Source organism: Haemaphysalis longicornis, unplaced genomic scaffold (genome assembly GCF_048455015.1).
Source record: "Haemaphysalis longicornis isolate Haplotype H1 unplaced genomic scaffold, Haemaphysalis longicornis Haplotype H1 scaffold_8, whole genome shotgun sequence".
Classification (NCBI taxonomy): Eukaryota; Metazoa; Arthropoda; class Arachnida; order Ixodida; family Ixodidae; genus Haemaphysalis; species Haemaphysalis longicornis.
The window spans coordinates 102,255,650-102,278,290 of record NW_027526445.1 but is presented as its reverse complement, the minus strand read 5'-3'; the positions used below and the strand labels follow the sequence as shown (position 1 = coordinate 102,278,290).

Genomic DNA, 22,641 nt, shown 5'->3' with positions numbered 1-22,641 from the left:
TCGACGCCCTAGAAAAATACATCTACGTTATTCCGCCGCGCGTATATATGTTTTGCACCAGTTCAAGTATTACACTCGCTCGAAATGCTAATGTCTAGACTTGTTTGCACCGGAAAAGCTGCGAGCAGTGTAAGAAATGTTAGATATATATATAAACTCTAACACATTACCACGGCACCAGAAGTGCTCAACATTGCTATGTAATAATCCAACGGGGTAACGTAGCAAGTTTCTGATGTAGAATGTTTCGGACGAGCGTTGACGCGGGCGCTTTTTTCTAGAAACTTTTGGTCAGCTTCGTATTGCGATGTTTGCCCCTTTTTCGAGCGTCTTCAGAGGAGTTCCCGTCACGTCACTAGGGGAGACGTCCTGTAAGTACAAGAAGTTTCTGAGAGGCGAGATGAGCCTGCTCTACTTTGGCTTTTTTTCTCTTGCTTTCTGGCATATCCTCGTTGCCATGGACCTTCATATTTTGGGTGATGTCGTGAACCAATCTTAGAACAAAGGGGACCGCCTCCTTTTCAAACTATAACTGAAACTAAATGCTTGTGCGATCTTTCGTGCAGCACCTCTAGGGAGCGCACGTGTCTAATGCCTGTTTAATAAGCACTAACACCTCGCAGGGGACATTCTCGTCGCCACATCTTTTCTTCTAAGTTTCTAAGCGGCTGCAGACGCCGATACAAGAAGTTGGGCCTAGGAAGTCATGACACCCAAACAATTAAGGAGGATGCCTAGAACTTTCTAAGAATCTGAGGGCGAAAGCGTGGTTGGACATTCTTTTAATCTGCTCCTCAACTTTCGGTTGAACTTTGCTGTTGCGTGCGTCACGATTGAACTAGCCTCCTCGACAGCATCACTCTAAGCTCGTTTCGCTCGATAGATATTGCCAACACCATTCTAAACTCATTCCACTTGCCATCACCAGAAGAACCCTTCTTTCTGCCCCCGTCTTTTCCTTCACCTGTGAAGACGGCTTCAATTGCACCCTTTTTTCGCGGCTGTTTCCCTTTGTCAGCGCACAATGCATCACCCTTTCTCAGACCCCTTCTCTGACCATCCTTCCACGCTGCTGCTTTCCATTCGAAGCGTGGTCCGGCTAGCAATACTTTTTTCAGACCATTCTTTGCACCTCACAACGCGCCCGCTTGAAATACAGATATTTCAGGCTGCCATTTTCAAAATTCATGTTACAGTCACGTCTCGTTTGTATGGAGCCCTCCGTACCTTAGAAAAATATTCCATAATGCGAGTCTTCAATAATAACGAATCAAGATAAAAAACACAAACATAAGGAATAATTTTTGAGGAAGGCCAATAATTCTTCATCTGGGTTATTTTCACCAAGCAGTTGTAGAGCTTCAGAAAGCGCCGCTAGTGGAAGGAGATCCATAGGATTGCCCTCTTATATAGGAGAGCTTTCACGTATTGAACAGATGCTGAAGAAGGCGTCTCACCTTTGAACTGGCAGATTTTCGTTTTTAGCTGAGTGGAAAGCTCGGCCCGTTTACGCCTAATACCAGCATTGCCTCCGCTGAACTAACCAGAGAAGCGTACAGCCTATACTGGTGTGAACAATTATCATTGTGTTATTTTGCCCATAGCCCCTGGACTTGCTCGTTCGGTGTATGCAGCAGCGGTAAATCTTGTTTGGCAGAGAAAGGGAGTGTTATTCGCTAATCACGAATGTTCTCCGTCTAATTCGATGGTACTGGAAGGAAGAGCGTTCTAAGATAAATGCCTGCTTCTGCTTTGTATGCTTCGGCCAACAGTATATATCTGGTAAGCGCTGGGGCCTCTAGGGGTCACCAGCAATCTTTTATATTTTTTTCTTTGTGGACCCTTGTCCATGGTAAGTAGACAAAAACGCCTGTATTTTCCCATTTAGTCCCCAAAATAGGCGTCCGTAGACCGGTCTGCGGGTTTCTATATTAACGGGCACAATTGCGTGGCGAGCAACCAGTCCCCAAAAAATTTCGTCCATATGGCGGGGTGTCCATATTAACGGGGTCTATATTGACGCGACATGACTGTACACTTTAAACGTGTTTTAGAGGCATTGTCATCGTTATCTACCTCAACAGTACCGTCAGTATGAAAATTGGCAAAAAAATAGTCCACGTTTAAATCCGTCAACAAGCAGTCACAATTCAACTATCGTCCAATTTTATTAACATATCAATCATGTAAATTTCGCGAACATATAATATTTAGTCATATTACGGAGTTTTTTTGAAGGTAATAACATTTCGTGTCGTGTCAAGTATGGGTTTCGTCGCAGATTTTGTACAATCACTCAGCTTGTTCAATTATCTCGTGAAATTGCTCACACTCTTGACAAAGGAAACCAAATTGACGCAATTTTTAAAGACATATCCAAGGCGTTCGACACTGTTACCCACTAAAAGCTTCTTAATAAACTTCGCGTTATACTTAATAAACCCGCCTTATTTGATTGGATCGCTAGCGTTTTACATGATCGCTCCCAGTATAATTCGTGTAATTCCTCAAATTTGTCGGTAGAGAATATGTCATCCGGAGTTCCCCAGGTTTCGTTTCTGGGGCAACTTCTGTTCTTATTGTATTTACATTATCTACCTAATTATGTATCCGCAAAAATCCGCCTCTATGCCGATGATTGTGTATTATACAGCCCAATTACCACGAATGATGACGATATTTCACTAAATGATTCTTTTACTCTATTTTGCAGGTGGTGCCACAAATGGCAAATAAATATTACTTCACAAAAACAGTCACTTTATCTTTCAGTACGCGAAGTCCCGTATCTTTGTTTAATTATTCTTTACAGATCTTTTCTACAGCGGGTGGCCAAATATAAATACCTGAGCGTCATCTTCACACCTACCTTGTCGTGGTCAAAGCACAATAAATATACATGCAACAAAACACTAAAAAATTAGGCTACCTAAATCATACATTGCGGGAAGCTCCAATAAAACAAAATTGTTAGCATATAAAACGCTCATTCGACAAATCCTAGAATACGCCCGTGCTATCTGGAACCCTTATTAAGTATCTGAAATTACCATGCATGAATCAGTTCAGAAGAAATCAATGAGTTTCATTTTCCGCCGTTTCGATTGGAGCTTTTCCTTGTGATCCCACCTGGGTACACTAGAATTACAACCGCTTTCTGAGCGTCGTGATCGCGAATGACTTAAACTTTGAATATTCTTATGAATACGCCGCGCTAGGCATTACAAAACAGTTATTTGTTAGCTGATAAACTAAAATCTACAAGTAGCCACAAACTTAACCTTGCGCATTTTTATCCACGCAAAAATCTATTTAAGTACAGCTTTTTCCCCCGCATGATTCAAAACTGGAATCTACTACCAGGTGAAATTAAGTGAATGCCTTTTGAGAACTTTTTGCGTAATTTAAATTGTGTTGCGTGAATTTAGCGTAATGTTATTTCTTGTGGCATTTAATATTATCTTCTATGTCTAAACGTCATGAAATCAGTGATTTTATTGTGTTGTTAATTTATCTGTGTTATTCTGTGCAGAAAAGTGAGTTTTGCGTTCAGTGTTCCTAACCACTCCTGCTATAGCCCAATTGGGCTCCAGTATGTATACATAAATTTCTTCTGCATCCTATACACCTTAACATCGACCCCGCAAAGGTGAAACGTGATGTCAGGTACAAAACGAAAAGAAATGTATAATATTTCAGCCTACTGTTACCTTCCGTGCGCTACGTCAACGTGCAAAGAAATAGAGTCCTGCTATGCGAACGTCACACGAGGAATTGAGTGCGAATGGATACTTGCCATGGACTACTGGAGAGTAGCTTGTTGGCCTGTGGACTGGTAGCCTTTCGGCTACTTCTGGCCTAATGTTCACGTGCGCGAAACTTGCACCAGCGTCAAATGAGTACAGGTTGAAAGACTCGTACTCGTTCCAGTGGTGACCCTCTGGTAGCAGTAGAGTCACGTCTTTGTTCGAGTATGATTTCAGCGTATGGTTCCTGCAAGTGAAAAAGACACAAATCATTCCGAAAGGCACCTAAGTCTACTTACGTGCTTTGAAGGCGAAAGTTTCCCTTTTAATTTTCACTTATACCTTTTTGACTTCTCTATCGTGCTTCCATGCATTTCTTCGCTTTCGTTTCTTCGTCATTCGACGCGAATCACAGCAGCAGGTAGGCTGGCACGCGGCCCAGTTTCCATAGAATCGGCGTTGAGCGCGGCCGGGTTACAACTGCACCGCTCACGTACCATCACGCTCAGATATTAGGCGGAATGCACTATTATGCAACTTTGACGTTTCCAAGTCATAGTGTTTTGCGAATTTTGTAAAGCGGGGTCGTATCTCCTTAAAGCTCCAAATTCCTGAAAAACCCAACAAGCGAACTAGCTCTAAATTATAAACATTGAACAACAACTACAGAAACTTTTGCTACCACGGGCAGCGTGCCGAGATAGCACAGTTGGTAGAGCACTGGGTTACTGGTGTAAGGACACGGCTTCCAGTCCGGTCTAGCAACACGTGTTTTTATTTACTTCTTGCTGACGTGGCCATTTTTATGACCGGAAAACTGCAAGAACAAACATTTCCGCAGAATGGGGAACTTAAGGCTTGAGATTTAGAATACCTTTAGAAGAAGTTTGAAATTGATTTATGACCTAAAAATCAAACCATAATCTTAGGGGGTTTATTTATAAGAGAAGCGGAATGCTTTATTCAGTCGTGTCCTTCCTGAATAAGGGTTTACATGCATGTTGACCGTTAGTTGACAATTAAAAATACAGGCGGCAGCCACAAGCAACAAGCCTATTCAGCCGCAAACATCGTCCTCTTGAACAAGATATTTTTGTTGTATGACAGTTGACACTTGCGTTTAACAGCGTTTAGGGGATTCTCATTAATAAAAAAACATTCCCATGTCCCTGCAAACGTTTGGAACAGAACACTTAATCCATACCGGTCCCCTTTTTATATGCAGAGCGTAATGTTAGGGGGGGAAACTTAACACGAGCATTATAAGTACCATACCTGAACGTCTTTATTTCAACAGTGAGCTACGAGTATTCACTGCGTATCTATAGCTGGTAACTGATCAAACTGCGAAAATTGTATGTTGACAGTAGATATTCGATGACTTTTAGATTATCTTTTATTCAGAATGTTAATAGGGTTCACGGACAAACGAGTGTGAAGGAAAGCAGCATGCAGCCCAATAAAAATTTTGAGGCCTCAACCGCTTGCTTCGGTGCACACGTCATCGAACGATGATAGTGTTATGCCTCCCCTGCCTTGTAACACCCTCTGCTCTGTCCCCCTCCCGCTCCAGCCATTATCATTCCTGCTTTGATTGATTGATTGTAGGGTTTAACGCAAAGACGCAACGCAGGCGATGAGGCGCGCCGCAGTGGGGGGCTCCGGATTAATTTTGACCACCTGGGGATCTTTAACGTGCGCCGAAATCTCGTACACACGGGCGTTTTTGCTTTTCGCCTCCATCAGAAAAGCGGCCGCCGCGGCCGGGAATCGAACCCGCGACCTCGTGCACAGTAGCGCAACGCCTTAGCCACTGAGCCGCCGCGGCGGGTACTCATTCCTGCTTCCTCCCTGCATAAGGAATGCGATTACGGTCTGCTCAATTTTATTCAATTTTCGTGCGTCCGCTCAGCTCGCGCGCTGTATTTGGGACATATTTTTCCCATTGTTTTGAAACAGCTCGAGGAAACATCCGGGCGTAGGCATACCCGTAACCTAGTGACCCAACGCAGCACCGACGGCAGAAAGAAAGCGAAGAGGAACATCTAGTGGAGGGTGAGGAGTAGGATGGAACGCGCGGCTATGGCGTCATCTCTCACTGCCGGGCGACAGTGCCAGAGGTCGGGATTCACCAAGAAGCTGCTGCCCTCATAGACTTGTAACCGCCGGGACAACTGCAACCGGGCCGAGGTGCTGTGGCCTGCACCCATTCTGCACCCATGCCGATGGGCTCCTCTTCCTGCGACCAGAGGATACCATCGGCAATGCCGGCTGCCATTCCCCAGCAGCTCCACAGCGACCGAGCTGGCAGGCCTACACTTGGCCGCGGGCATACAGCGAGAAGATCCACCACCAGCCGCCACCATCTACTGCGACTGCCGGCCGCCTGCGCTACCTTCACGGACAAGGCTGCAACCCTGACTGCAGTCGCTTCCTGCCCACGTTGGTATACCGAGAAACGAGGCTGCAGACGATTTAGCGAAAGCAGCCCTTCACTCCCCAATGGCCCCAGTTTTCGCGTCCCTGGTGCGCTAAGTGTTGCCTGGGACGTCACCAGGTGAGAGGTGGCCGTCCGCCACCCCTACAAACGAGTGGCCACCGGTGAGGCCCCGGGCTCCTTCCCACCATAGGGATATCCTAAACAGAGTGGTCCCTCCTCCTCCGGCTCCGAACCGGCTGCTACCACACAGCAGCACGCCTCCACAGACAGGGTCGCAAGGCCACACCAACCTGTGCCCGCTGCCCCGACCCAGAGACATTAGATCACGTCCTCTGCTCCTGCTCTGCGTACGCTGCTGCCCGGAACAAACTGGTGTCTGGGTACCGGCGGCGGGGGTTACAGTCAAGCACTGCAGAGGACATCCTGCGTCCTCGGGGACCCTTCATGCTGCACCGAGAGGCCTTCAGGCTGCTCCTCTCGTACCTCGACGAGCCAGGCCTCAACAACCGCTCATGAACTGTAGACGGCAGACCCCACCGGCTATCCACCCCCTGTTAACCCTCTTGTGTGCGTGTGTGTGTATGTGTGAGTGCGCGTGTGTGTAAACAGCCTGTATGTAACCTGAGTGTGTATGCATGTAGTCTTTGCGTAGCCTTTTATAGCGTGTTATAATTATTTTCTATTGCCCTTTCACTTTTTTTTTCAAACCACTTTTTTTTTCCCGGCGAGACTTGTGCCCTCTGTCGAGAGGCAAAACTTCGCGTTGTAAATATTTTAATTTTAATAAACACTTTCTCTCTCTCTCTCATTGCCTACCTCTCCCCAAATGCTGTTTAGTTTCCCACTAACCTGAAACACGTGACATTGGCGAGGGAGATCCAAACCAGATTTGAAACAACATGCTCGCTGGTTTCCTTGCGTGGCTAAAATTCCGAACCACGTGACATTTCCGCAGGGGGTTCGAACAAGATTTGCAACATGCTGGTCGGCGGCGGTGGCGCGCTACGAGGTAACAACAGAGTATCGCACGCCGCCGTGCGTTCGCTGATGCCGTGATCCCTTCCTGAGACGCAAAAGAGATGTGTCGTTCCCGGGACGACTGCATCTCGCGCAGTGCCCAAATTTTGCATTAGATTGTATAGTGATCGCCGAAACGTTTGTTAAAACTTCCGTTTAACTCGACTGTCTTCGACACTGCTATTACGTGTATTGGTGGCAAACAAAGAACACATTTATTTTTAAATAAAAGGACGCTGCTACTGTATATTTTGCTTAAAGTATGCCTAATGGTATTTCGTAGAACAATGTTGGTATGTACTTGGCTCGCCACGAGTGACAGACTAGAAGACATACAGACAGCCAGACCGCAATTCTGCGTTCAGGAGGCCCAAGAATGGGAGAAGCGAGCACTAGCGCTGTATGACACATGCTAAGTATTCCCCGTAGGGTGTCTTCACCACGATGCTCCAGATTTATCAATCGAGGTGGCCTAGTGCGCCAATTTCACGACTGAAGTTGCCGAGAATTCAGTTTGCTCCAAAAAAAGAATCTGCGCAGGGGCATTCCGCAATGCGAAACGCCAATGGCACCTTGTGCGTATTTCCTGCGCACATGGACTCTTTTAGTCAAATCTGATGTTAAGCTTCGTTATTCCCCCGTTTGAACACTTGGTCCCTTTCCATTGGCTATTCTCTAACGCTATGGTGAAGACAACCTACGGGGACATTTTAGAGCTTATTGGTGTTTTTATGTTCGTTCACGAAAAGAACATTCACGAAACGAAACGCGAACGACGGGGGGTCGCAGTCTAAAGGAGGCAGCAAACTGCCGCATCTTGCTGGCCGGTAGTGACCACGCGATTAGCGGTAGCGACTGTGTCGCATTCACGCCACACTATCCTCCACGCGTTTGCGCTGCTTATAATGCAGCGCAAGCCCCACACGACACTCTCACCACCTTCACCGGCTATTTGGCTGTGGTTTTCCAGTGTTCTGATCTTGGACAACCTCTGTTTGTGGACAACTCGAGGCTCGGGCACCTCCGCGTAGCTGTAAAAGAGTGCGCGTATGTTAGGTGCCTCATTTCAGATCCACGTACGTGCTATTTTCATCGTCGAGCCTCGTCACTTCAGGTTGTTCGGCACCCGGTCTCGGCTTTACCGCGAAGTAGGCACCTGGAAAAGAACAAAACCAATTATGGTCGAGCCCCGATTATGCAACTTTCTCGAGACCGTAAAAAAGCGTCTAAAAAATCGGGCGTCGTCAAATCAGAACAATAAAATTACACCTATAAGTACATTTTTGCGTAGCAGATTTGCAAGAACTTTTAATGTACACTACCCGGTAATCTTTTGCAGAGCCCGGCCACCAAAATCACTATAAATTTTAAATTCTAAAAAGATAATGTATTGCTAGTGTTAACCGCCATGTATTAAAACAATCCTTGTACTGCGGTACACTGCCGCGTTCACGTTAGCCAGTGCGAATCATGGCACACACCATCACGACAAACCCTAGTTGAAGCCTGAGCTTATCAGCGTAACCTCGTTGCCAATTCAATTCTGAGTGGGAAAAGTGAAAATCTACACAGCCCTGCGACCGCTGCGCTACAAGACAAGAGGCGCCAGTGAAGAGAGGTGAAAAAGTGAATGGGGAGAGGAGCGGGCCGCTGCTGGCGAGGAGAGAAACAAAAGAGGCGAAGAAAGCTGTGCAGAGAGTACTGACTCAGTGGGCTCAAGATCTGCGGAACAGGCCCACGGCACGTTCATTTCGTCTATCCGTCTGTCGCCAGCTTCGCGTCGGTCGTGGAATAACGCGGGACAGGCATGACATCGCGCTAGATAACCGAGTTTTTTAAGGCATTGTTTATACGGGGACCTCGCCGGTACTCGAATTGTCAGTCCTAACTCCCGGGTTGTCGTAAAACCCGGGGCCACAAACCCAAGGTTCCACTGTTTACGTCAGCGCAGAGGTTGCGATGTCTAGTGCATTTCATAAATAGTCAATATTGGACGAGTTTTTGGCATTTCTCCTCTTTTCCGCGACAAACGCAGCAAGGTCGCATAGGTAAACCGCAGCAATAACTCGACACCAAAAATGGTACAGGAGACCACAGCATCTGCTTATGATGTCACAGTGCGTGCGCATCACGTTTCGTTGAGTTGTGAGGCGTAGTTGTATGTTAAAGTCGCTGTCAATGGAAATTGGGGAGTCGGCCTTGAGCCTCGGACCTCCGCACTCATAGCAACTGGCCGATTCCACTGAGTGGGTATGTAAGAATTGTGAGTAGGTATTCGGCCGTTACTACAAAATAGGCGTAGAAGCTGGGGAATTGTCCCTAAGCTTTGGACGACTGTTGTCACCATCACTGGCCGATCAATTTAGTTGCTGTGTCAGGCGTAAAATCTAACTGATAGGTTACACTAAAAGGGCCATCAATACATAATAAAAACTTTTTCTGCTTCGAAGATATCTTTGGTTAGTGACTCTGCTACGTTCCCAGCACGACACACGCCTTCTACCCTAAAAGTTCTAAAAGAAATATTCAAAAACTTTCCAATTTTGCGCCATGGTATGGCGCATTAGGGGCCTGCAGTTTTGGCATTCAATAGATACGACAGAACAAATCTAGACACCCTACAGCAATCGTCCAGTCGTGTTTGTTAGGGGTGGCGGAGGCCGGCAACCACAGACATAAGATTCCATGACGTCACAGCGAAATAGCGGGAAAGTGGCTGGGTGCCCTTACTGTTCCATCTGTTTACTATTTGCATTACGTTTTAGAGGTCTGCGATAAAATTGGTATCATAGTTATCGGGACAAAGAAGTCTAGTGCACCAAACTTCTATTTTGTCTCCATGGCGCTTGTAACGTTGAGCCTTCCGACGTACCAAGATACGCCAGACTGATTGTACGTGAACCTTCCTTGCGATTGACTGCGTTGGGCCTGAAAAGTAGCGCTAACGTTGCGCCATCGCACAATCAGCGGAGGCGCCAGACTTTCGCCTACCCCCTTCCAAGACAAGTGGAGTTGTTTGTTTGGGCTTGAACCTTCGTCTGCGGCTCTCATCGTCAGTCTGTTAAGGCGCCGCAGCCGATGTGAATTTTGAGACATGTTCTTGGTGAGCGTTTGTAGGGACAGTGCTGAGCCAAATAATTCACCAGCAAAATTTACGCAATGAAACGCAGTTTCTCGAGGGGAGCAGGAGTTTACGAAAGCTTAAGATATTTACCAAAGGCAGTAGCGCTCAGAAACTAGACAATGTAGAGACGGTAAAAACAACTTAGCTCTTTTTGCCGAATCTGCTTACGGTTGGTTCCTGATGTTTTTGTTTTACATTGTTTCGTATGTGTGTTTTGTAACATATATTTCGCATTTCATTGCAGTATTTGTTTGTCCTTACTTCCTAAATTATGGGGAGGTATGTAGGCACATAATGTGAACGTCATTCATGAGAAAGCCATTAAAGCGAGAAGCAAAAATCACGGACAACAGCACAAGCTAACAGAGCATTACCCAACGTCTGAGCAGATTTTGTGTGCTTACCCACAACGCTACGTGATTATAAAATGGTTATATATATATACGGAGTTATTAAAAATAACGCCGTATTTTTCCGGGAAGAAGGTTTCGTACAATATCAGTACCGTCAGGCGCTTCTTCGACTACAGGTTTCATAAATGTATGGTGATCGCATTGAAAAAAACGCGAAAGCTCACCTGGAACTTGTCCATCGTAATTAAGCTTCTTTAGCAGTATTGTGGCGCTGTCTTTGAGTATGACCTCCGTGGCGTTGGCATGGTTTTCTCCCCCTGCTAGTGGCCCGATGTTCTGCTCTGAGGGAAGTTCGAATTCGTCAGGAATTCTCACGTGGCCATACTTTTTGAAGACCTAGTGACAGCAGAACAGTAGACTTCATTCCTGTCATAGCATGCTCATTTTGTCGCAGCAAGGCCGTTCAAACACAGAGACATAGCGAATAAATGTTCCGGGCCGCTGCTATTGCATGCCATATTATGACCTGTGAACGACACTGAATACCATTTAGGCCAGTACGTGTCCAGTTCGCTTTCAAGTTTACAAGCTAAGCGCACAGACATAAAACCTGGGCGTCATGTCAGTCACTCTGCAACAACATTCCTCACAGTTACCAACGAGAACGAAGGATGCCTGCCTTCTTAGATTGGAAAACGAGGCTAGTGACGCCTGGTTTCGCTCCTATAAGATAAAACCCTTCTTGCTTCTTTGCTTTTTGTGTGAGGCAAGATGACGCAAAGACAGTGCGGAAATACAGTTTTGAGGAAGAAACTTATGTGGCTGAAAAAACCAGGAATAGCAGCTAACTCAAAGACGCAGTCACTGAAAGCTGCTCGCTCTCTCCAAGTTTATTTTTCTGGCGTTCGATAAACAAGTATACGGGTACAAGCGCATTCTACTGTAGAGAGTTTTTAGTTATTCCGGAGGGAGAGGGAGAGAGAGAGAATAAGCATTATTCAGAATAGTTCAGGATAGGGAGAAGTGGTGACCAGTGCTTGAAGGACGACGGTGACGTAGGCTGCTCGTTCAGCAAGTATCTGCTGTACCCAAGGATCTGCGCTGCCCAACGCCGCCTCCCAGAGCTCTACACAAGAGAATAGAAAGAATGAGGTCTGTTGCTATTCTAAATTATACGAGAGACTGTGTAGGGGGCTCCGCAATGTACGGGGGAAATATAAGTGATATGTTGTGTGTAGTCACTCATGAACGGTGAGGGTATTGGATTGGAGAAAGCTCCAGTATCGTTTCTCCATTAATTGCCTGATTTGGAAGATACCTGGCTGTGAGGCTCCATCGAAGAAAGGCTTTGATGAGATCAAGTTCTACAATAGCAGCTGTAGCTACTCTAGAAGCAGAGATAATTCTCCCTTGTTTGATTTGTAGGAGGAGATCCTTTGTTTAAATAACCTGCCCGAAACACATCCTGGTGTGAGGAAGTGTATTTGGTTTAGTGATATTTGAACCAAGTGGTTATGAATGATCTTCACAAGGTTTTCCCCACGCCTGAAACGAGATGTATGGCCTAGATATTCCATTTCAACGGTTTTCCATAATTTCTTATTAAGACAACTTTGACACGCTCTATTGAAGCGGGTAAAGTGCCTGTGTCTAATAGGGAATCAGTTACTGTGGGACGATAAATGATCAGGGTACAGATGGAGCTGTCTATGTTCACGAAGCATTTATTGGTGACACCGTCTTCCCGGGTGCTGGTATACGCCAAATCTTCACAAATTCCTGATGGTGGTGTTGTTTAAGGGCGCATGGGCTACTAAGCCAAAGAGAGCCAAGAGGAGTGCTGGTATTTCAGTTAGAGGTGCTGGTCTAAAATTGGTGTATGGGGCCACTCGTTAGTGATGAAAAGCGGATATAAAACAGTTTGGGAGGCACGAGTACGTGGGGCAATAAAAACAAAGTGCCTCCGGGAGATCATTTTACATGTGACGAATCGTTAGTGATGAAAAGTGGATATAAAACACTTTGGGAGGCACGAGTACGTGGGGCAATAAAAACAAAGTGCCTCCTGGAGATCATTTTACATGTGACCAATCGTTAGTGATGAAAAGTGGATATAAAACAGTTTGGGAGGCACGAGTACGTGGGGCAATAAAAACAAAGTGCCTCCGGGAGATCATTTTACATGTGACCAATCGTTAGTGATGAAAAGTGGATATAAAACAGTTTGGGAGGCACGAGTACGTGGGGCAATAAAAACAAAGTGCCTCCGGGAGATCATTTTACATGTGACCAATCGTTAGTGATGAAAAGTGGATATAAAACAGTTTGGGAGGCACGAGTACGTGGGGCAATAAAAACAAAGTGCCTCCGGGAGATCATTTTACATGTGACCAATCGTTAGTGATGAAAAGTGGATATAAAACAGTTTGGGAGGCACGAGTACGTAGGGCAATAAAAACAAAGTGCCTCGGGGAGATCATTTTACCAAGGCAAAAAAGCCGACGTCCCTGAGCATCACATTGAAAGCCTTCAGCACAGTCCTCATCATTGAGAGCAGGCTGCGGTTACACACAATGTGAAATTTCCCCATAAAAAATCAACATCGGCAAGGTAGGCTAACAAATTATTTAGCTTTACAATTGCTTCGTCTGATATAGTGCTAGGGGTTGTGGTATGTGTTTTGTTTATATGTCTGCGAAGTGTGAGCCTCTCTCTGAAGCGAATTCGCTACATTACTTTAGCACATGGTGTAAGGAAAGAGCCCCTCTGCATCTAGCACAATTTCCACCTGGTGTACCATTTAAAAGATGTCCGTGTGTGGCTTATGTGCGCCCGATCACTACTCGACAAAGTGGGACCTCAACGAATCGGTGTAGCTTTCCTGGAGTCTGTCTGCCTATTTTTGGTTTGGTTGAATGGAGCTTGTTTTCTGTTGGCTTATCCTAATGATTCTGCAAGGTTTACGGAGTTTTTTTTTATGAGTGATTTAAGGTCCAATTATGGTACAGATGTAATTTCTACATCCTTCCGGAGAAATACAGCACCGGTATCCCTGTCAGCAGCCTCACTTACAGCTATTCTACAATGTCCAGGTACCCAGCAGATTGTGACTTCCAGGCCCATAGCGTAGGCTGACGTGATGATGTTTGGAAGAAAGTTAAGCACTGCATTTTTGCGAGGCTTTGCAGAATAAAGGGCTGTCACTACACTCAAAGAATCTGTATATGTGACTGAATGGTGTATTTGGAGTGTTATAATGTGTGCTACTCCAATTAAAATACATTAGCCTTCACCTTTGAATTTGCTGGTGTTAGGATTCAGTGTCTTAGAGGCAGAGTAATGTGGTCCACAAAAACACAAGAAACAGCAGAGTGAGTTTTAGATGCGTCTGTATAAAATTCTGTGCATTAGTATTTGCGTTGAAGGCTTAAACATGTTTGTGTATTAAGGCACAGGGAGCTTTTTTCTTGCCTGTTAGCAAATGACATGCCACATGCAACCGGAAACCGTTTTCATGGTGCACGGACATCCGTAAAGGTGGTTATCCTAGTGTCTTTAAATGAAATTTTTATGTCGTATGTCAAAGAGGTTAGGGACATTACATCAGGATGCGCTAGAGGGGGTGGTTTTAGAAACATACCTGCAGTGGATGTATCATTTATTAGGATGCCTGATGGGTACTTTACGAGTGAAGTTGTTTTAACTGCATATAACAAGGCTGTGGAGGCACGCTGATGTTCAAGTGACGACATATGAGATTGGACATGCAGGCTTTCTATAGGGATTGTGCGGAAAGCACCCGTCGCTAATTATAGGCCCAGGTGTTACACTGGGTGAAGGAGTTTAATAGCGGCATTTGGGGCTGATTGATAAGTAATACTGCCTTCGTCAAGCCGAGATCTGACAAGGCCATTGAAAGTATTCATTAAGCGAGCTCGGTCAGCCTCGAATTACTGGCGTGAGCGAACCTTCAAAATGTTAAGTGCCTTCAGGCATTTTATTCTTAGTCTTTTGATGTGGGGGTATGAAGCTTCACTTGTGATCCACCAAAATTCCCAAGAACGTCTGCTCTTTTTTTAGTCGAATTTGTTTTCCGTCCAGAGCGACAAATGAATCTCGCCGTATGCCCCGTACTTTTTAAAAGAGGACGCAGGATGTTTTGTCTCCAATGAATTTAAAACCGTTTTGATCCGGCCTCCTCGAGAGACTATTCCCACCCTGTTGGACCTGTCTCTCCCAAATGAACTCTTGCAAGACTTAAAACTTATCTGCACGTAGTCCACGTAGCCAGAATAAAAAAAAATGAGCGGGGTAAAACCTTCTTTACACAATTCATGTTAAAAACAGAAGTGTGTTGCTCGAACACCTCCTTGTGGAACACCATTTTCTTGGGTGAACACTCGTAATAAAACAGTGCCAAGCTGTACTCGAAATGTTTTGTCAGTAGGGTAATCCTCCATGATATTAAACATATTGTCGCAAATGCCAATCGCAGCGAGATCAAGTAAATTACCATAACGCCATGCGGTATCATAGACATTTTTCTAGATAAAAAAAAGAAACACAGTGCTATTTATGTACGAATGCATCTCTTATCTATGCTTCCAATACCAGGAGACTGTCAGCTGTGGACCTTCCCGACCGGAATCCAGTGTTACGGCTATCTATAATTTCGTTGAATCCTAACAAATAAATTAGGCGTCTGTTTATCATTTTTTTCTAAAAGCTTACACAGGCAGCCCGTTAATGAAATCGGCATGTAGCTGCCTGCTCAAGAAGTGTCTTTTCCTTCTTTCAGGATTGGGACAACAATGATGTAACCTAAAAGCGTGAGGGTTCCGGCCTAATTGGTAATTCATTAGCAACACAGTGAAAAAAAAAAAACCAAGGACGAGACGGAGACGACAAACAATGATGTCTTTCTAGGATTTACAAAAACGTCCGGTGTGCCTTATTTTGTTGAATAAGAATACACGTTTCTCCTGTGTGTCTTCATGGACATGTTGCACCATTTCATAAGTAATTTGGTGGCCCCTGGGGCACTTTTACCACACGTAGAAAGTGCAACAGCAAGCTCATGCTCAGTGAAATGACAGTTGTAGCCCCTCCATTCGGTTTTCTTTCGTAGCGGCTGCCATTCCATTATGGTTTTGTACTGTAAGTATTCTGTGGTGCAGTATGCCGAACTCGAAACCCCTTCATGTGCTTACCAAGAGCATTGGCTTGATCCTCAAGCGTGTCTCAAGCAGTACTCACAAGTGGAAGGGCGTTAGAGTTACGTCCTGTATTGCGCTAATTCTCTTCCAAGATTTGTGTGTGTCAGTGTATGAGTTAATTTATGTAATTAATGTCCGCCAACTGCCAGTTATGCCCGCACGTCTAATCTTCATACCCTTTGCTTTTGCGCGTTAAAAAGCAACCATATTTTCAGTTCTTGGGTGCATTCTAAAGTCCGCCCACGCTTTGTTTTGCTTTTTTCGGGCCATCTTGCCCTCGTCATTCCACCAAGGACTTCGTTTGGTCTTGTTTCTACCGGATATTTGGGGTATGGAGGACTGTGCAGCATCAATTAGGTGTGCAGTAGTCGTATCCGCACCTTCGTCGATACCTAAATTTCTATAGATGCATACGATAGCTGCGATATTGCTTTAAAGTTTTTCCAATCTGCACCCTCTGCACGGCAATGATTTCTGCGTCTTAGAATTGAAGGGATTTAGGCTGTAGTTAATGTAACGGGGAAATAGTCGCTGCCGTAGTGATTTGCATCTACGCTACACTGTACTAAAGGGAAGAGAGTAGGCGAGTTCATTGCCAGATCCATAGCCGAGTATGTTTTGTGTGTTGTGCTGTAATACGTCAGGTGTTTTTTGTTAAAACGGCAGGTGCCTGATGACAGCAAGAATTTTTCTAGGACTCTACCACGTGCATCTGCACATGCAGAACCCCAAAGCTGATGATGTGCAATAAAATCACCTGCTAGTATGAAAAGGGGTGGGAGCTGATTTAATAAACTTTATAACAAACCAGCTCCGAGATGGTAACCCGGAGGGACAAATAAAGAGCAAACTGTCGTCAATTCACCAAATATGATTGCTCTTACAGTACGGCCCCAAGGTTAGTATCTACGTTTACTTGATGGCATGCAACTATCTTCTTCGCAACTATTGCAACACCTCCAGAGGAGTGTGTGCAGCCATCCCTGCCTTTACGAAAAACAGTGCGCTGTGTAAGAAAGTTTGTTTCCAGTTTAGGTGAGTTTCTTGAAGACATATTATATGTGGATTGCGGTCTGATAGGATTTCAATAATGTCATCCACATTTTTTATCATGCCCCTGAAATATCATTGTACTATGCTGTAAGTCATAAATTTCATTTCACAAATCAGTACTTGTGTATATGTGTTTTCTTTTGTTATTTGTTGTGTGCTGGGCATGTAATCCTAGGCGGTTTTCTCTGGCTCTCAAAAGACAGGCGCCGCTCTCTGGGCACCTCAGATGGTGGAGGAGGCGGCACAGCATCCAGTGCTTCAAGCATCGCCTCGCGAGCAGCCGATGGGTGGGGCTCTTTGGGGCGCGCACCAAGAGGATTGGTGCCTCGACCCGCCGCACGCACTAGTGGTGTGGGTCCCGGCACGTCAGTTGTGGCGGAGGGAGCCGGAACTCCAGTATCCATGCTCACCTCACGATCAGGGATGTCAGAGGTGGATGATGAAACAGGAGGCGCGGCATGGCTTTTGATTGTGTTGGCGACTGGGATCCGCAGACGTTGTTGGGATCCGCAGACGTTGTGGCGACTGGGGCTACCAAAGGCAGCTCAGGAGGGGGAGCAGTTGCCAGATCCTCTGCGGGAATTGCAGGAGTGATCGATAGCCGCTTAGTAGGGGGAAGAGACGGCGGCGCAGGAGCAAGGCTTCACTGCGTCGCTGTGCTAACAAGACGCCGCCCCATTCCCGGGCGGGCGGCATCTGCATAAGAGGCAGCCGAAAACAACCTGTCTTTCCGGCGCGCTTCAACAAAGCACGTGTTCAAAGTAATCTTAATATATAATATTTGCTTTGCTTTTTTGAAATCGGGACAGGATCACAAGTATGCAAATTGTGCACGGCTGCAATTCGGACACTTGGTTGTAGTGCTGTGGCAACTATCGGAAGAGTGGTCAGTCTCGCCACACTTGGCGCATACAAACTTTCTCCGGCTTGCTTGAGTGCAATGACCGTACTTTTGGCACTTGAGGCACAGTCTCCGGTTCGGAATGTATGGCCGCACCTGGCACCTAATGAAAGCGGGGTTTCACCATCTCAGGTAGGGTCGTGGTGGCAAAAGTTAAGGTGATGTGTTTTGTGGGATTTCTTCTCCGTCTCTTCCTATAGTTATTCTTCGAACAGCGACTACACTTTCGTCGTTTCAGCCTCTGAACAATGTCAGCTTCGGTCTCGTTTAGTAGCTCTTGCTCAGATAAAACACCTTTAATGGTGTTCAGCGTGCGATGTGGGTTTAGGGTGAATGACAGGTCAGGGGTTTTCTTCTGTGTAAGCAGATTCTCGCTTTGATTTTTTCTCATTGCCTCAACGAGAAGGTCACTGAATGCGAGCTTCTTGGCGTCATATTCTTTGCCTACAATTATCTCTGGGCTTTTGGAAATGAGAAACAGTGACTGTTTGGTGAATGGTTTGGTCTCATCAGTAGAATGTACTAATAGGAATTTTACAAAACTGGTGCTTGGTCTTTGTGGTTGCAGTACTACAGTGCGGCCCCTTTTTGAGGGCCGATCAGTTCTATGGGGGGATGGAAAACGTAGTCATATAACATGAGCAATATTCGGAGGCGGGGTCAGTCGCCCACCACCGAGCCAAAAAAGGGAACGCGGCTTTGCACCGCACGCTAACTTTATTTTGCTGCTATAACCCTATGCTCGGAATATAGGGCGATGTCTTCACGAAGGGTTAAACCGCGCAACCTGGAGAAAAAATGTAGAAATGAGGAAGAAAGAAGTTGACAGGGCAGGGTTAGGAAAGAGAATAGAAAATAGAAAAAAATGGAGAAGAGGACAGGAAAAGGCGACTGGCTGATTCCCCCAGGTTGGGACCGACGGAAGGCACCGTCTACGGAAAGCGGGGGCCAAAGTGGCATGTCGCCTCTGCCAAGGGGTCATGAAGGTTCAGAACAACCCGCACTTTAGCTCATCCACCAGTATTGCGTTTTCCCCGGACACAGCAAAGCCACGCACAGCCTAGGTCGTGGGTGGGTCCAACCTACGAGAGCTCGGGGTCGGCGTTGTCGCCACTGCCGTCACCTTGAACACAAGGTGCCCCTCTGGGATTCCCGAATTCCGCTCTAATCCCCGTTTCTGAGGCTTCTCTGTCTTAGTCCACATCTCTGTCCCCCGCGTATGGCAGAAGCACCAATGTATCCCTTTGTGCCCATGTAAAGTGCACTAAAACGTTCGATGAGTCGTAAATTTTCACCTGGGTATCTATACTTGGACGAACCGTGGTGTGCTGTGTTGTGGCAACCGAAAACCGGAACGGAAGCGGTAATTTTACCGGAACTGAATCCGAACCGAACCGTTATTTTTTGACCAACCCTCGAACCGGAACTGAACCTAAAAAAGAAATAACGGTTACCGGTTCACGGCGAAACGGTTCAGCCATTTCCTGTTGATAAGTCATGGTCAATGCCGCTCGGGGATTTTCCCTTTCACGAACGCATTAACTTCGCAAGTGCTCTTGCACTTTCCTCTTCCCGTCAGTGACAACACCACCTACGTTTGGAACAGCGTGTTTCCGGGCTAGGTGGTGCACCATTTCAATGGTAAAGAAACTACTCATAAAAGACTACAGAATAAAGAAGGGACAAGACGGGCGCTGACTCACAACTAGCTTTACTGAAAAAAACTAACATTACTATATGCCATGTATTGCACAAGCGGCGCACAAAGCAGCCAGTCTTTTTTTCTTTTTTCTTATCAATGCACCATCCTGCTCAAAAATTAAAACTCGCTTCCGTTCAACGTAAGAGATGCCTCGCTCACACAATTTCCATGGTTTTTACGAATATAAAAGGCCTCTACCAACTCGCAGGCTACTCGTTCCCGGCTTGTGCTAAGCACTTTTGTTTCATTCAAGAACGGCTGACATGGCCTGTCCCCAAAGGTAAAACAATGGGGTGTTTCGCCTTGGTTGTTTCGCCTGTGGAGACAGGCCATGTCAGCCGGTGTTAAATGAAACAAAAGTTATTCCGCGCCGAACGTGCACACAAACAATATCGGCGCTTTTTTTGCCTTTAGCAATGCTGTTAGCGAAAAAGAGATGGAATTCGCTCTTTTAAGAATCTTTGCTTTCTCTAAATTTTAACATATCCAAACGTGTCATCAGGCCGATATTAGCGATCACCAGCACTGCCTGTAGTAAGTTTTTCGTGACTCGTAGCGCGGGCAACGTTATTTTTTATTTGACATACCGAGAAATGGTAAGAGATATAACAGAGGAAACTGTTAACGTGTGGCGCACGCACTTTCGTCTTTTGCTAGAAAATGTACATCCGGTTCTTCCAGCCTTCCGAACTTCGTTTTGTCCCGTAGGCTCGTCCCGCACTATAGTGTTTGCTCAGCGCTTACGCCTTGGGCGTGTTCTTTCTGTTGCCTCTTTCAGGGCTGCGAGATGCACTTTTACTGACTAGTCTAACTCGCTACTCTGTATACTGCTGCTGGTTTGGAGGGAGAGTAGTGCCATCGGAAAATTAAAGAGCGTCTTCCCGAAACAGCTCTATCTCGGGCTTCACGCGCCTAATCACACTTCAGTTTCTTATCGGATGATCTGTTATAAGTTACTGCAATGTAGCGGACAGAACGAAGGTGGTGGTCAGTTTGAACGGAGACGCGTTGAAGGTGACGCACATATCCGTGATAACTATAAAAACATACATATCAGTCATCAAAGCAATGAGCGACTCTGGGGTAACTAAAGCTCACTTTTAAGAAAATCTTTGCTGACCGCCTCCAGAAAGTGCTTCTAACCGATTATCCTGGGTTGTGGAATATCAATTTAATAGATTGCATTTGCGTGGTTGGGGTTTTTTCCCCTGAAGCTGCAACCGATAAAAAAAGAGTACACAGCTGGTATTTAAACGCTTCCTCGTCTAATACACGGAGATGACTCGCCGGTACCGCAGTCCTAACTCTAGCGGCTTAACCTTGAGGCAGTGGGCGATTCCAGAGACAGGATTGCGCTTACAACAACATCAACAGAAAAAGCAGCGGGAGAAAGTATGTGGCCCAGACATTCATGACCCTTCGTGGTTGCTTTAAGCAGTGCCTACAATAATATGATGGCTGGGAAAGGACGCAGCTGATAAATATTCACTACTTCTTCTGTTTTTAATATCTGGCCTGAGTGCTTGCTTTTTACAAGGAAAAGCCGTATATTGAATGCACCGGATCTGTATTTACTTTCTATGGTCGTCTTAAAGTGCTAAACATTTTTTTAACACTTCGTTATGATCTAACTCCCCAAACCGGTTCGCGAACCGGTTCGGGTTGGGATTTGATCGAACTGAAACTGAACCGGAAAGAAACGAATTTTCCGAACCCGAACCGTAACCGGACCGGTATTTTTTTTTTTTGGTTCGACACACTCGTTATCAGGTTAACAAATATCGTCTTACCCAGTCACAATGGCGGTCCATTAGGCTCCTGCACTTGCGACCGCAAACTCCGATGTACGTGTAGTCTGTTATCTTGCTTGGAAGGGTAAGCAACACACGGGCGTCTGCATACTCTTTTAACTTGCCATCACTGCCAAGGAAAGAAAAATATATTTAGCGCGCCGTTTTCAGTTTTAAACTTATCCAACAGAGTCAAGAATGGGGCACTATAGCAGCAAAAACAAATGCGTAAATATATCTTTTAGCAGCGCTGTGCATGGCGGCAAGTTAAGAAAAAGTTCTTGTAGTATGTTATAAAAAGCGTTAAAGCGCCACAGCAACAATGGCGCTCGAGGTGAAAGGCCCCAAATAGAGCGCGATTCGCCAGGTTCCATTAACTGAGTGGGCGACGTCTCAAGTGGCGGTGGGGAGGTGGTGTGTTTTAGCTGCTAACGCGATAGTGCACCGCGTTGTCCAAGCTTTCGCCCTGTTTTTGTAAAATGTACATGATTCCACCAAATTTATATCAGGGAATGTCCACGTACGAAATATTTTAGTTGTTCACGCATACCAAGTACGGAACCATACGCAAGCCGCAAATATGCGGCGAAAGCGTTAGTTAACACGATATTTCGAAAGTCCGGTTTTTAGTCCGATCATAGATGGCATCATACTGATGCTTGCAGGCATGGCACCTGAAGTGCCATGAAGTGCATAACTTTGCATTTGGACGTTAAAGTAGGTTATTTGAGCCCGAAATACCCCTATAGAAGACAACACTTAAACCTGGATATAACGAACTTTTGTATAATGAATTTCTTGATTTAACGTCGTTTTTAAATTTCTCATTGCCACCCACATTCAAGCCCATGTGTTGGCAACCTCTAGGTAACGAAAAGTTGCGGCAGTTGACCGTGCTGTAATGAAGTCGTCGAGCTGCAGTGATAAGTCATTGTTTTGTGCACTTTAATCAAAAATCGACGGGAGAAACGAACTTATTTACCAAATACTAGCACTACCGTAAGGATTCAGCAACAAAGAAAACAGATGTGATATCCTAAACACGAAATTTGTCCTGATGATCATGATTTTCAATGGAGTGGCTGGCGCCATCCCTTGGCTAATCTGGCAGCCACTTCTTCTTTTCTTGTGTAGCGTGACACCACACCAGCTAGCAAGAGTAGCCACCCTTCGGGTTCTTTTTTTACGCCCTCTCCGCAAGCTACCGTGCGTTTCCACCTGTTAGAGCGGTTTCGGTTCCAGAATTAGGTTTTGAGGCGCTGGACCGTCATGTCGGCGTGCAGTGGCACGTCTGCACTT

At 45.7% G+C, this 22,641-nt stretch overlaps 1 protein-coding gene across 1 annotated transcript in view; it reads right to left on the bottom strand.

Annotated features, from left to right (window-relative positions):
* LOC144148413 (uncharacterized) overlaps positions 1 to 22,641 on the bottom strand; it is a 69,214-nt gene that overhangs the window by 36,287 nt on the left and 10,286 nt on the right. The window contains exons 3-6 of the mRNA XM_077679948.1: positions 21,343 to 21,472; positions 10,905 to 11,076; positions 8,284 to 8,359; positions 3,793 to 3,993 (exon numbers count right to left, since the gene is read on the bottom strand). Coding sequence (XP_077536074.1) covers positions 3,793 to 3,993; positions 8,284 to 8,359; positions 10,905 to 11,076; positions 21,343 to 21,363 — 470 coding nt within the window. The 5' untranslated portion in view covers positions 21,364 to 21,472. The remainder of the gene's footprint in view (positions 1 to 3,792; positions 3,994 to 8,283; positions 8,360 to 10,904; positions 11,077 to 21,342; positions 21,473 to 22,641) is intronic.